The sequence below is a fragment of the Periplaneta americana genome, chromosome 2, assembly GCF_040183065.1.
Source record: "Periplaneta americana isolate PAMFEO1 chromosome 2, P.americana_PAMFEO1_priV1, whole genome shotgun sequence".
Taxonomy (NCBI): Eukaryota; Metazoa; Arthropoda; class Insecta; order Blattodea; family Blattidae; genus Periplaneta; species Periplaneta americana.
Window position 1 is genome coordinate 98,912,642 of NC_091118.1, and position 16,326 is coordinate 98,928,967.

Consider the following 16,326-nt stretch of genomic DNA (forward strand, 5'->3'; position numbering starts at 1 on the left):
TAAAGGTTGGTAAAATCACAGGAGAAGAGAACACGAAACGCTCTTCTCTTTCAGATGTTTTGTAGCAAAAGACAATGAAGTTATTAATTTAAACTATTTTCAGAAGCATTATGAGTTATTATTTGCTTGTTCTATTTATTTACTAGCTATTTATGTATTTATTGATTAAGATAAATATTATGTACTGGCACCTACTATTTGTAATCTCCTTTATATAAATGTGAAATTTACCATTAAATAACACGTGTGTATTTTCAGCCATGGAATTAAATTCCTTTCACATGGTGGAATTTTAAAGGTCAATTAATTATTAAATCAAACATGATAAACTATAGTACGCAATATCAAATTTGGTCAAATATAAGATGTAATGAGCAATTCGAACAGATTTGGATGTCTGTTTTCTCAAATCAGTTTTGTTAAGCCACATTCTCTCCCAACAATAACAACATTACTCGAACATCTCCCCCATATATTTGTGATACTGAGATCTGCAGTGTTAAACTGAATAAAAGTAACTAATAAAGAAATTTCATCTAGAAATTAAATCATACATGTATAGAAATTATGTACACAGCTTTATAACTTATTACCTAGATATATAGACAAATTGCAATAACAGACTAAGGAGAAAGGGATCAGAATTGTGGCTGTTCTTGCCCTGGTACATGAAAATTAGATGATTGTTAATATAAAATATATGTTAGGGTTTAGAGAGACGAGCTCTTAATATACGGTACCATCATTTAAACTCAGCTTTATTTTAAAGCTGATAAATTGTGTAAATGAAAACAAGACTCATCATTTCAGAAGTGGAAAAGAGTGGAAACATTTTCTCGCATATAATCTTCTCTTCCTAACTTGCGTTCTTTTGTTTGAGCTTACTACAGACAAAGCATATTTAAACTGTGATGTTCACTTTTAGAAAATTTGTGAAAGTAATGTAATTACAAATGAAGATATAAGGTAGGCATGTATAAGAACTTAAATTTCAATAATGAATTATTTCTGTCGATAATATGGTAGTCTTCTCCATTAACCTTTATAGTCTGATGAAAAGTTATACAATGTGGAACAAGTAATTTTGTGGACCATTATCTATATAGTGTCATTCTGCACTGTATTGTATTTATTAACATTCCATGGTATTCATACATTGTTTTACAGCTAGAATATGGAACAAGTAAAAAAACTTAATACTATTATAAAGTCTTAATTTATAGTCATAGTCTAGATGAAATATATACAGACGAGATTTACAATATAGTCTAATAGTACAAGACATAGTTTTAGTATCAATTTCATGAAGTATTATTGAATGTCATGAATTCACCTACATAATAGAAGGCGTGAGAAATTGGATACTACTTTAATTTGGCCCCAAATAATCTTATGTTTTGAGTTTCATTTTTTATATCGATAGGGAGGCTATTAAAAATTTTTACTGCCATATAACGCACTTGTTTTTGATAGCACTATAGACTTGCTGATGGAGTATGAAAATAATTTTTTTGACGTGTATTTATGCTATGAACTGTTGAATTAGTTACAAAGTTTTCACGATTACATACGAGGAAGATTATTAATGAAAAGATATACTGATAAGCCATGGACATTATTTGTAGTTTTTTTTAAATAGTCCTACACGATTCCCTAGATTTGGCACCTACTATTATTCTAATTACTCTTTTTTGTAATAAGAAATATAGGTACTGTTACTATCTGTGGAATTTCCGCAGAATATTATTCCAAAACTCATTACCGAGTGGAAGTATGCAAAGTATATTGTTTTTAAGGTATTGATATTTACTATCTTTTGCATAGATCTAATAGCAAAACAAGCTGAATTTAGTTTGGGGGTAATTTCTTTAATATGATTTTTCCAATTTAACACATCGATTTTTAAGCCAAGAAATTTGGTTGTTGTTGTTTCTAATAGGAATCTATTATTAATTATTGCGCTAGAAATTTGCGAGGTTGAATTTGGACAGGATTGTATTCCACAATGAAGTATAAATACAAGTAGTGTCATACATATTGTTTGATGACCAGAAATCCAGCACTAATTGTGTAAACATTGTTAGGCTACGTAAAGCATACTATAGTGATAGTGGCCAAGTGAACCATGTAAGAAAATACAAATTAAAAAGAAATACATAGTAAGACAGTACTGGTACTCGGTACTGTAAATGAAACCCTGAAAATAATCAGCAGAAAAAGCATAGTCCTTAGTGCAGTGTTTCAAGTGACACAGACATTTCACTGAAGATAGGGATAGTCTGGATGGTGATATGCATGCTGGTTTCCAAGAACAGTGAGAATAATAAAAAGAATTTACAAAGTTCGACGCATAATATGTGAAAACAGTTTCAAATCAATACCGGTATAAAAACATTGACAGAAATGTATAATTGCTAAGGGAGAATATTTTCAAGGTAGTGGTGCTTATGTTGCCACCACTATGTGATCAGTGTTTGTTCATCAGCGCCATAATATACGAAAAATACTGGCATTATTTTCCCTGACAACTTTCTAATGATGGCTCTCGCTTGCCGTGATAACAGCATACTACTATATATATTAGGATGACATGAAACAGTAGTTTTTAATCCTAAGAGATGTTTTCTTTTTCTTCTTTAGGACAACCTAAATTCATTTGAAGCACTTTTGCCTGTGCGAGCCTCATCCACAGATTAAACAACACTCAGAACAAATATCAACTTGTATAAGTTGACTTGTTTTTAACCCCTCTGAAGTCCTGAACAGTGAGAAAACAGGAATCTCGAGTGGTTATCAAGATGTCTTTTCATGGCATTAAGAAAGATTCAGAACCGGCATATGCTAGATTCATTCTCTGGAAACACTCTACTTGAACAGTTTGCAAATTTCTGACGATGCTACTTACTCTTTGCTTTTCAGAGAAAGCATCGTTACTGTCTCGCTTATTCAGAAGAAGTGGACGCAAACAGCGAGGCTCTTCGGCGCCACCTGCTGCTTTGGCCACATTCTCAGCTCAGTTTCCTCCTGCCGAATGGTTCAACCAACGTGTGGTGCATCTACACTCTGTTGGTACCCAGACCCATAGCTCCGCACGCTGTGTAAGTATGAACCACTCAATGCAGTAAAATCAGTGTTTCACATATTATGGAAGATATGTAAGATTGACTTGGTTAATTGGCTACTCATGCCTGGTTTATTGGAGTTGTTCCATTAGTTATAACCTCATGCTCTGAAAGTGGAAGTATGCACTTTAAATTTGTTATACCTGCCGCCATGGTTATCTAGTGGCTAGAGCACTGGACATATAATCCTGTGGACTCGGGTTAGATCCCCAGGGTACCCACGATTTATAACTTGTGTAGGGCAAGCCCATGGTCCAGGTAACACAGGGGTTTTCTCTGGGAACTCTGGTTCCCCTGTGGCATCCCAACAATTCTCTATCATCTCACACCTCACCTCACCTCACCTCACCTCACCTCACCTCACCTCACCTCACCTCACCTCATCTCATCTCATCTCATCTCATCTCATCTCATCTCATCTCATCTCATCTCATCTCATCTCATCTCATCTCATCTCATCTCATCTCATCTCATCTCATCTCATCTCGGCTGTAGCGTAGATCAGTCTCCTATGGCGCACCCTGGACAACGACTCTGGCTTCATATAAGTGAATAACGAACAGTCAACTACCCGCCATTAGTTAAAAAAAATGTTATATAGTTATCCTGTGATCACATGTTAGAGATATCCTCCTTCGTTGTTTTCCTAATACATTTCGAATGTCCTATTTTACGAAGCTTTGCCACATTTCGGTTATCTTTAGAGTAACTCGGAACATTATAATAAGGAAACTGAGTATGTAATGTCCTGCATCCTTCGTAGGCAGATATGAAGTTCCTTTACAGCTCATCAATTGTGACAAAAAAGTTACAGAGAAAGTATTTTGAATGCTCATGCTCATGAAATAATATAGATACATTAGCTTCAAAATCTAAAGTACAGTACGACAAGAAGTTATTTCCATTATCAAAACGGAATTTTGACTATTTATGTGAAATTCTATAAAGTACCAGATATTTTTAGAGAATTTATGTTAATACTTAAGACTGTTCCTCTTGCTGTGGATGAGATACTATTAATAAATAGTTTGTTGATATGATGTACCAGCTCTGTTTTTGACTGTGTATGATCCCAAATGCCATACAATTAGAATGTATCCATCACATGTCATGTATTAGACCTCATTTAAGTGATGTTGTTTATTTGGTACTGTATGTGTATCTGAAATCTAATTTCAAATAGATCAACCAACCAAATTTACAGACTGTGTTGAAAATTCCATTCTCAACATGCTTACACTCTCACATCTATCCATCAATTCATCCGTGCAACCATTGCTACATTCCTACTTCAATACACCAATTCACTCCTATTCGCACATCCATCTGTCCATTGGTTCACTCATTAACACTTCTCTTTTTACTTAAAATTTGGCAGTTTATATGATATTGTTTAATCAATAATTTGCCACAAGAAAGGACCATCTAATTTATTCGGACTTACAATAATACTAATCTGTGATTAATAGGGGGCAGATGTTGATGAAAAGTCATCTTCTTATTTTTCACATTAGGACGATGCCTAGTAATATAGAAATCTTTTCTGTGTTAATACCAACGTAAAAAATTAATTTCTTATATTGCATTGTTTGCATTTTTGACGATTTTGAACTAATAGGTCATTTTTACATTTTTTTCGGCATTTTTTGGTCATTTTTAATATTTTGAAGAACTTTTAGATAATTTTGAATGCATTTAACTTCCTTCTTTACATATAGGCCTGTTAAATATTTTTCTAAGCAAACTAGTAATTACCTACTGAATAAGTGAATAACAGTGAAGTTTGAGTTTTATAGTTTGTTTCAAACTCTATAAAGTCCATCCCTCATTTCACTGAAGGCTTCACCTCACACAACAGAAGTAATATAAAATGCTTGACAACAGCTTAGTTTAAGTGAGGGCTTTAACTACTACTGTTCTTTTATTGGTACGAGAGTGTCTTTAGAATTTATACAGTGGGTGATCAAATTATTAGGGACACTTGGTAAAATTCTTGAAATTCACATAAAACAGAAGTAATTTGGATTTTCTCAACTGGAAAAGCTTTATTACTCTAAATAGTGTTTTATAAACAATATTACTACATATTTAATTGTTTAGTAATGAATATGGAATGAAATAAACAAGAAAACAAATATTTTGTCAGACATCCCTTTGCAGCAATTACAGCATTAACTCTATTTGGCATACTAGAAATGCATTGGATACAATTATTTTTAATTTCTTGGTCGTGTTGCCACACATTGATCAGTTTTTCTGTTAAAGATTGTTTATTTGTAGTAATTTCTGAATGACTTGCCTCTGCATTAGCTCCCAAATTTTTTCAATCGGATTAAGGTCTGGAGAGTTACCAGGCCAATCCAGAACCCTAATTTTGTTGCCAGACAGGAATTTGGTCACCTTATTTGCCTTGTGAGAGGGCGCAGAGTCGTGCATGATCACAAAATAACCATCTGGAAACCATTCACGGACTTGTGAAAGAAGCCGTTCCTTCAGAACCTTGATGTAATGATATTGTCTCATCATTCCTTGAACAAAATACAGGCGACCAGTTCCATGACCACTAATCACAGACCACACCATGAGGCTTATAGGATGTTTAACAGTCTTCATAATACATTCATTTTATTGTACTTTTCACCTTTATGCCTTTTAACGAACACAGATTGGTCAGCAAGTACCTGTATGGTAGATTCATCTGAAAAACACACCTGAAAAAAGAAATAAACAGTACATAAAAGACATTTGCACAAAGTAAAATTGTGACTAACAAAGAAATCATGTGAATGACAAACAACTCACTTTTTCCAATCATCCACAGTCCAAGATTGATGCTGCTTTACCCAAGAGAGACGCTTCTTCACCATGTATGGTTTCAGGAATGTTTTCTTGGTTGGAGTGCAATATGAAAATCCTAACTCTTTGATCCTCCGACGGGTTGTCATAGAAGATATGTTGATTCCAGCATCTCTCATTGGCGCCTTTCTATGTAGAAGACTGTCAAACATCCTATAAGCCTCATGGTGTGGTCTGTGATTAGTGGTCATGGTCGCCTGTATTTTGTTCAAGGAATGATGAGACAATATCATTACATAAAGGTTCTGAAGGAACGGCTTCTTTCACAAGTCCGTGAATGGTATCCAGATGGTTATTTTGTACTCATGCATGACTCTGCGCCCTGTCACAAGGCAAATAAGGTGATCAAATTCCTGTCTGACAACAAAATTAGGGTTCTGGATTGGCCTGGTAACTCTCCAGACCTTAATCCGATTAAAAATATTTGGGAGCTAATGAAGAGGCAAATTCATTCAGAAATTACTACAAATAAACAATCTTTAACAGAAAAACTGATCAATGTGTGGCAACACGGCCAAGAAATTAAAAACAATTGTATCCAATGCATTTCTAGTATGCCAAAGAGAGTTAAAACTGTGATTGCTGCAAAGGGATGTGTGACAAAATATTAGTTTTCTTGTTTATTTCATTCCATATTCATTATTACACAATTAAATATGTAATAATATTGTATATAAAACACTATTTAGAGTAATAAAGCTTTTCCAATTGAGAAAATCCAAATTACTTCTGTTTTATGTGAATTTGAAGATGAAATTCGTACTTTTACCAAGTGTCCCTAATAATTTGATCACCCACTGTATTTGGAAGGGGGGAAACTTTCACCGTTTTCTGAACAATTCGACGTTTCTCCAATATGGTTCGGAAGTGATGTACTACAGTAGACAGTATTTTGAACACAAAGATTGCAAGAATGCATGCTGCGCCCACAATTTTTTTTATCATTTACACTCCCCATCTGGAAGGTCTGGTAACAAAAGTGAAGAGTGGAAAGAGGAAAGAGGAGGAGATGGAGAATGAAGGCACTGACATTGACCACCCCTGATTGAAACACATTGTAAACCCTCATTAAAATCTATAGTTTTCCCTTAAAACTTTAATTTTGTTGCATGCTATTTTCCTTTATCTTAGTCTAATACCAGGAAGTTGCCTCCTCTCTTCGATATTTGCAGAGCAGTCATTGAAACAAGGTGACTCATTTTTAAGAAGTTATGGTGCGAGTCCGGTGAATAATATTTAAATGTCATTTTCTTTTCATTTTACGTCATTTTTTCATTATTTTAAGGGCATTTTATTGATCATTTTAAATAGATTTTTAGGTCATCAACATCCACCCCCTAGTGATTAATTACCCTGCAACAGTAGTGTTCACGTAATCTTTTCAAAAGTTATGTACCGGTACTGGAAACCGAAATAAACATGTATACAATATTTTCAGGTTCGTGACAACCTGGGACCTTCGCAAGGCAGCATCCCATTGTGGACGGATGAAGATGCGACCTCATCCAGAGCTGCCACTCTACCACGTCGCCACAGACGGCATGCTTCTGGGGATTCTGCCACTTGTAGCATTGTGACAAATGGTACACCAAGCATCCTAACCAACCACACTACCAATATCACACCCCGATCATCACGGCGTCAGCGATCACCATCATCACAGAGTTCAACCCTTCCACGCAGATCAAACTCCTCAAATTCGAAGAGTGACCCCCTTTCTCGCTCCACTTCCCGCACTTCTGTCCTTCCTCAGTCTATTGGACAAAATCCGTCGCCCTGCAAGAACTCTGCAACGACAATCTCGTCCTCTGAAAAAGCAAACCAACAGTCTGGGCCTTCCAAGGTACCGTCACAGATGTCAGTAGCTACACCTGGTAGTACACCAAACAGATCCTCTTCATCTGTGCACCAAACCACCACTGTATCACCATCACAATCGTCAAATGTGAACAAAGCAACACCCTCTGCTTCTCCTAGCAGGAGTCTTGTAGGAGCTCCCTCTAGCAGAAGCTTGGCAAGCAATTCTTTAATTCCTACCAAGACCAATAAGACACCACCAAGCAGCAGTGTGGCCAGTCCTGCTGTCAAAACCAACAATTCGAGTCGAAATTTAGGGAACTACCCCCTCAACAAGAGTGGTACACCTGGAAGTAATGTAGACACGAAGAATGACAATATTCAGAAAAATGGTCCGTTGTCATCAGTGTCACCAATTGGAAATAAAAACTCGATTACGCTACAGGTGTCAACAACAAACAGAACATCGCCACCGTCAAGTTCAGGTTATTCTAGCCAATGTCAGTCCAGTAATGGGCGTGCAAGTGTCCTTTCTTCTGCTTCGTCGTCAACTGCAGCACCATTCCAGGATCTGACTCGTCGGACTGTCACTGTTACCTCGGAGTCTCCAAATGATTGTTATGGCAGCAGTTCAGCAAACACAACCACTACAACTGCCACTATAAATGGAGGTTCAAGTACGAAAATATATGTTCAACAGCAGAACTCTCCTGTCAGATCTGTCATCACATTCGAGAATGGTGTAAAGAACAATGCAAACAGCAATGTGTTGCCAAATAAAGACATTGTTATAGTGAATGGATTCTCATCACATGCAGATGGGAAGAGCAACACGAATGAGAATGCAAGTGCCAATAATGGGAAGTTGCAGGGAAAGAACGAACACGCTAGGAGGTTGGAGAGGCCCAAGTCATTATATAGTTCGAGAGAAAAAGTGAAGCCCGGAGAGGATGATTCAACTGGAAAGGGGCCAGAGAAGAGGAAATGTCCATCATTAGAGGCCCTCAGTACTGCTGTAGATACATCAAGCATAGAAGATGCTACAAAAAATAAGCTCACTAACAATTTAATTAGCAATAATATTAATGATAACATTTCCAAAATTCCTTCCTTCACTCCTACTTCAAATGGAGGTAACTTAAAATCCACCCATCACCCAAACTCACATCCGCCCTCCACACAACCGACTTGTAGTGACCCGACGATGAACAACACGCGGATTCTGCGCAGTCTGTCAGCATCTCCAGCTCTGCCTGCCAAGAGCAAAGAAAACCTCAGCTACAAGAACCTCCTTCGAAATTCTCCCAGCATTCCACTGGATGGAATAAATCTTAATCGAGAGGGAATCAAGAACAATTTCTGCAGTAATCCATCGAGTCCTACAAAATCCTTCGATAGTTTCGGAGGTTCATATGGTAATCTCTATATTAAGGGCATGGGAGAAACTGACAAACTTCTGCCTTCAAGTACGCAAGAACCATTCAAGGGGAAAGACGTGGAAGAGAAAAGTTTCTCTAAAAGTCAAGCTGGTGGCAGCATGGATCTATGCCCATATTCCAGTCTTAGTGACCTCACAGTTCATTTCAAATCAATAGCTGCTCAGAAGATTTTGAAAGGTGTCAGCATCAACAGCATCGACACACTTGTCGAGGTTAATATGGCAGCTGCAGAGAAACAGAACAACTGTGACGTCACCATTCACACTGACTTCGGTATGGTGTGAGACTTGTCATACTAGGTGAGTGTACGTTTATACGCACGTTTATGCAGCACCTGTACCAGCATGAGCTTTGATACGTTTTAGCATTAGTCTAGTCTGTCTATTAAGCCATTAATTAACTAATTAGTAACAGTTAAATACTTAATTGGGCGAACAGTTCATCAATTTGAAACTAGAGAGCTTCAAACTTGTTTTCTGACTATTTCAAAGCTCTTTGAAACAACAATACAAAATATTTGTGAGAATTGTGAGCTCAAATTCGAATTTTAACTGATATTTTTCAATCATTAATAAGAGATAACTATAAGACATCCAAACTTAGTCTTCACCTAGATCTGTAGAAACATGAAACTGATGACTAGGTGAAGAATAAGTTTGGATGTTTCATAGTTATCTCATAATAATGTATGAAAAATATCAATTAAAATTTGAATTTGAGCTCATAATTCTTATAAATATTTTGCATGTTGTTTCAAAGAACTTTGAAATGGTCAAAAACAAGTTTGAAGCACTCTAGTTTCAAATAGATTAATTGCCCACCCAATTAAGTATTTAACTGCTACTAAGTACTAATTATTTCAAAATATTGTGATAGATGCACTAAGAAGTGGATGTTTGGATAAAATGATTGTAACCAATACATTAGTAACATCCATTAAATTAATCAGTTATCAATTAACAGAAGTTAATAAAAGTAAACATCTGTTGACTATAAGGTGATGATATTAATTTTTCTTTTTAAGCCAACAGAATTCTCTGTTATCTTTATTATTTATTATCAAGGAGACAAATTTTCTCCGGCACTGGAGATTGAACCCAGGACCTTCAGCTGTACACACTAAATGCTCTATCACTCAGCTATGCAGGGGATCCATCCATAGCACTCATGTTTCGTTTCTCTTCACTTCGTCATAATGTCCACATTTCTGCCCTGTACAGTGCCACATTCCATACGAAGCACTTCACTAGTCTCTTTCTTAGTTCATATTATTAAATGGTATTAAAATATGCTGGAAATAGTGCATGTAGAGTACCTTTGTGAAAAACGCAATAGTCTACAAGCGAATTGCAACAAGATATCAAACATGCAGCTAGCAAATGCCAGACGAGAATTTTATAATTTATTTTATTTTTATTTTTATTTTATTTTATTTTATTTATTACAAGACCTTGAGTTGACTAGATCCAAAACTACTTTGTTTTAAAGACCTCACAATTTCAATCATTCAAAACCTACTCTAATTAAAATTTTCATTAAAGATGGTTTCGTGTAATTACTTGTTAATTTTTATGAATTCCAACACACTTATAATCAAAATATTAATAGAACAAATGGACATACAGAATTTTTTCTCTACAAAAAGCAGTAGTAACTTTTGCTTATATAACAATACGGAATATAATATTTCAATATATACATTGTAGTCTTGAAATTCTTGTGATGTGTGTTGCAATTCACTACTCTATAATCTATATTATCACACTACATGCCTCACAGTTAATTTCCAAAAATCAGAATATTTGGCAGTTAATAATATTAAAAATCAAATTTATTATTGGATGCAGGCGCAGAAATAAACCAAGTTCAGTATTCTAAATATCTAGGAGCAATGATATATAAACTGAAAGTTTAGGAAAACAAGAATAAAAGAGTATGGAATAAAATATATAATATACTTTATTTAAATTCAATATGATGGGAGAAACATATAAAAAGACACAAACAAATATATTGGAAAGGTACTAGTGAAATTTGTTTTGGGATATGGAAGTGAAATTTGGGTACGGTATTGAAAGTAGATTTTAAAAAGAAAACCAAGGCAGTATAAATTAATTGAGGGGTGCTCTGCAATACAAGGTATGTATAAGAAGTGGGTTTTTGGCATTAAGTAAAAGTAACATTGTTTTTTTTATTATTATTATTATTATTATTATTATTATTATTATTATTATTATTATTATTATTATTATTATTATTATTATTATTATTATTATTATTATTATTATCCAATTTAATAAACCCTATTTCACCCTGAGGTATATTAGGGTTATAGTTGGCATCAAAATATATTTTATAAGCAATAGATAATAATAAAATTATAATACAAAATTGTGGTCAAGGTTACAATTCACATGAATTATGTAGTACAAGAATGCACCTTAATGAAAGAATGGATCGTTTCATAAAGCCTGAAGGCATGTCTATATAATTATATCTAATGGTTATAGGAAGAAATATATATATAAAAAATAGCTATTAAACATGTTATTTTAGAAGCAATAAATAGCTATACTAAGAGATGGCTTAAAATTTACGAATTAAATACATTATTTAGTAACAACAATTGGCAATAATCAGGTATTACAAGAAATAGCTCAAAATTAGAAATCAAATGCCTAATTAAAATAAAAATTAAAACCAATAGTACAATATTATAGTATGCGAAATTGAAGACTTACAGTTTCATTATAGTTGATTAGAAATAATACGATTTTTTTTTCTCGGGATAATTTAACATTTTACAGTTTCACGAATATTCTATTCAAGAAGGACATGAAATACTTATATGATTTAGAGTTGGTAAGTATATTGGTTAACGGTTTGGTAAATGTACAATTTAAAGTGTCCAGTAACAACTCAAGCTCGTATCTTTCACGGCAAAAGACTGGACAATCATATAATACATGTTTGACATCTTGAGATTCCTCCCCACAAATGCAAGTTGCATCGTCTTTAATATGGAATCTATTTAAGTATTCCCCGAATTTTCCATGCCCAGTCAAAAACTGTGTCAGTACGAAATTTGGCATTATTACTTTACATTTATTACGATCATAGACCGTTGGAAAATATAGGTCTTTTGTAAGAATTCCCTTATCACTATTGACCCATCTTTCGTTCCATTCTTGCATATAATGTTCTTTGGCTACTTTTTTGATATAGGATAGCAAACATAAATTGTATGACAGTGGCACATAGAGTTGGCTGCCATCTTTGCCAATTCATCGGCTCTCTCATTTCCAACTATCCCAGTATGCCCTCTGACCCAAGTTATACAAATATGGATGGCACTTTTCATTATTAAAGTTCTTATCTCTGAGGCTATAATGTTAGTGTTATATTTATCATTAATTGATATTACTGCTGACTGCGAGTCACTGTGAACGCAAGCACTGTAACCAGACTGACTGCACCATTTGATTGCTTCTCGCAAAGCTAATAGTTCCGCCTGAAACACTGAGCACTCTGAGGAGAGTCTAAAGATGGCTGAGGTGTGTTCACTGTCATTCCTGTAGGCGACAAAGGCACAGCCTACTTTGGCATTTTGATTCGACAGTTTATCCAAACGCGATCCATCTGTATAGATCAAACAGTCATGGGAATCTACATCACAAATTTCTTTGAGACAGGGTATGTATAAAGATGGATGCCCTGCTTGGAGAGGATTTGCTGGTTCTTCTACACGGAGATGTGTCAAAAACTGAGGGATTTTTCGGCCTTGTTTTATATTGCTGATGTTTGCTTTAAATTCACCAACCAAATATAATGGTTCAATATCTGCTATAACCTGAGAGCTGCAGTAGATATTGTACGATATCCTCGGATGATTCGTAAGAGATATCCTCGTTGAATCTGAGACAGTCTTTCTTGCGCCCATTTTTTCTGTAATATATGTTGAAATGCTGCCACACAGTAAAGAACCATAGGTTCTACTGCTTCCCGATATATTATCTTTAGTACAGAGGAGTTAAGACCCCATGTGGGTCTAGTTGCAGCGGAGAGAGCAGAAAGTAGCTTGTTAGCTTTACCACCAATGTGTTGAAGATGTGGACGGAAAGTCAGGCGCTTATCTAGGACTATGCCTAAGTACTTAAGTTCATCAACTAGTACAATGCTTGTGTTATCCATAGAGATGCTTATCGGTTCTATTTTTCTTTTTCTTGTAGTTAGCATTGCTGATGTTTTGGACGCATTGAAGTTGAGTTTGTTTGTCTTGCCCCACATGTGGACGGCTGCTAGTGCTTCATTGGCTATGTCCTCTAAGTGCCTAAATGTGCTTGATTTTGCAAGTATTAGAGCATCGTCGGCGTAAGCGTGCAGCGTGCATCCTTCAGGGAGTCGTTTTCATTAACACAGAAAGGTCTTTGCAAATCTGGTTTTTGAATTAGTATTATTGAGAGTTTACATGTAGGCCTATAAGTTTCATGAATTATTCTTCAAAATCTCGTTATTCAATTTGTTATTTTGATACCATACATTAACAATAAAGTATTCCAATTTGCCTTGTTATTCATATCCATGCAAACATTGCAGACTATTTCTAAGGTTGTTTAAATGTAATATGGGTTAAAATGTAATACACGAGTATAATGTAATACATGAACATAAAATATTTTAAGAGTTGAATTTTATTTTCACAATATAAGTATACAATACAGTACACGATATAAGAAAATAGAACTACTACTTTTAGGTAGTGAGGGGAAAAAATGAGGCTTCTTAAAATCAAAATATATCCAAAACAATGGAGTCACCTTATGAGTATTATTACAATATTGTTTCCAAAAGTTTTCTTCACATTGATTTTATCACTTCACGAAGAAATATTTTATATCATCAGTCAGTATTCCAGCTCGGATTCATCACATTCAGAGTCTAGTGCTTTCTTCAGTGACGTCTGAACGTCTGCACCGACACTAGAGACCTCTACTGTCTACGTAACAAAACTGGGACTTAGTCATATTATAAGTTGTGTACAAACAGTAATACGTTTCATAATCGTTACCAATGTGATGGAACAGTAAGATAAGTGCATTTACTTTGTATTTCTGGTAGCAACTATACCAAGGTATGTGTACATAGTACCTTGTTATTGCAGAGCACCCTCAATTACTTGCGTAAGAAAGTGCAAGAATTTCTAGATTGGAACATGTCAGAAATGACGATATTAGGGGAAAATGAATGCCAGAGAAAACATAATAAGTAGAATTGAAAGAAAATAGTTAAATTTGTTTTGAGAATGCCAGAACAAAGGTCTCCAAAAAATTTATATGACTAGAAACCACCTGGGAAAAGAGGAAAAGAAAGCTATAACTACTAAAGAATTTGGAAACTAGGAATGTGAAAATTCAGTATGGACAAGACAGAAAGAAGACTCTGGAAGATGACAACGTTCTCTGTAATCCGAACATTTTTAAAGAGAATGATATTTTCACGATTTTTGCCGTAGATATATTATTGCAGGATCCTTTTTCTTACACTAAATTCAGACAAAGTATCGTAATTTTGCAAAAAAAGAAAATATATATGTAGTCGGAAATTGACGTTTTCACCAACCTTGATACTGAATATACAATAAGTGGTTTTTAGTTCTGCTTTTGTCCATCAATCATCAGTCTGTCCAAATACAGTCATTCTTTTTTAATATTGGACGTATTTTGATCCTGTTAATTATTTTGTACTGGGTATTCATTTTTTTCTGGAAATGCATATGTAAGTCTCCAGAATTTTTACTCGATAAATAATGGTGTTGTATTTGAAATACCGGTACTTCGGTTTATTTTCAAAATTATGTACTTCAAAGTATTGTCATAATATTTCCACAGTAATATGTACCTAATGACGAAAACTACCAGTACACACAAAAATTGTGTAAAAGATATGCTCACAAAGTAAGTCCTGCTTGTCATAAATTTATAGAAACTTGTTTTTTATTTAAATCAGCTATTTCTATTAGAAGTGTTTCTAGTGAAACTAGTTAATCATATTATGTTCCATATTATGTGCCAAAGGGGCTCCTCTTGGGCTGTGTAGAGGGTGATGGAGGTTTAACCCCCCCCCCCTCCCATTTGGGAAGAAAGCAGCTAGTTAGAAAGTGAAATAGTGCAATATTTTAATGTGATATCCAATATTGGAGGTATACACATCTTCTGAAATAGTGATATTGTAGTTAATAAGCAGTTTATTAAAAAGCTTATTATAAACTATTTTATTGTAGAAGTGTTTCTCCTCCTTCAAAAAAACCCCCTTTTTTTTAAATCCTGCGCACAGTCCTGTTCCATCTACCAATCCCGTACATTATTTGATATAAAATAGTGCTAAATAAATACCAAGAAGGTGCGTGAAATTTATATTGCACTATATATTTTTCATCTGATGACGATTAAATCTGTGTAATGAAGTTGTTTCTACTTCTCTGATATATTAGTTTTCATGGTTTTTCTGTGTGTTACAGATGTCCACAACAATGGATCCTCTGTCCTGACTGGAAGATGTACCTCATTGCAATCATCTGCAAGTATCGAGAGGAAGTGTGTATATGTGTGCAGGTTCTACACTTTGCTCAACTTTAAGTATAAGATTCGTATTACATGCCCTAGGAACATTATAAATATATCTACTATCACATTTTGCATAGTTCTTAACTCCACCACAATAATTGCTCTTAAAGAGTGAAAGTTAATCTTACTTTTCATAGGAGGAGTTAAACATTGGCAATCATTAATTTAAAACACAGCTTCAAGGGGACTTGTACGTGGAAAAATCATTATAAATTTGCTAATATTTAAACTTCAGACGTACAATAAGTTGAAGCTATAATTTGATGCAATTTTCACAGCATTACAATGGATAATGTAGGAATATTTTAGAGTATAAATAACTTCTGATATGATAATACTTTTAGGTAAATAGTTTTTATTTACTGTTGCATACTATGTAAAAATAAATTTGTAATTTAATGAGTATTAATGCACATATCACAAAAAACAAATTATATATGAAGCTTGGATTTTTATTGGTACCAGTAGTTCTTAATAAGATACATTTTA

At 34.5% G+C, this 16,326-nt stretch overlaps 1 protein-coding gene across 1 annotated transcript in view; it reads left to right on the forward strand.

The window, feature by feature from the left end:
- Positions 1-16,095, forward strand: part of ko (Stork-head domain-containing protein knockout) — a 698,943-nt gene extending 682,848 nt beyond the window's left edge. Inside the window, exons 7-9 of the mRNA XM_069818178.1 lie at positions 2,920-3,098; positions 7,417-9,513; positions 15,732-16,095. Coding sequence (XP_069674279.1) covers positions 2,920-3,098; positions 7,417-9,498 — 2,261 coding nt within the window. The 3' untranslated portion in view covers positions 9,499-9,513; positions 15,732-16,095. The remainder of the gene's footprint in view (positions 1-2,919; positions 3,099-7,416; positions 9,514-15,731) is intronic.
- Positions 16,096-16,326: the final 231 nt, after the last annotated feature.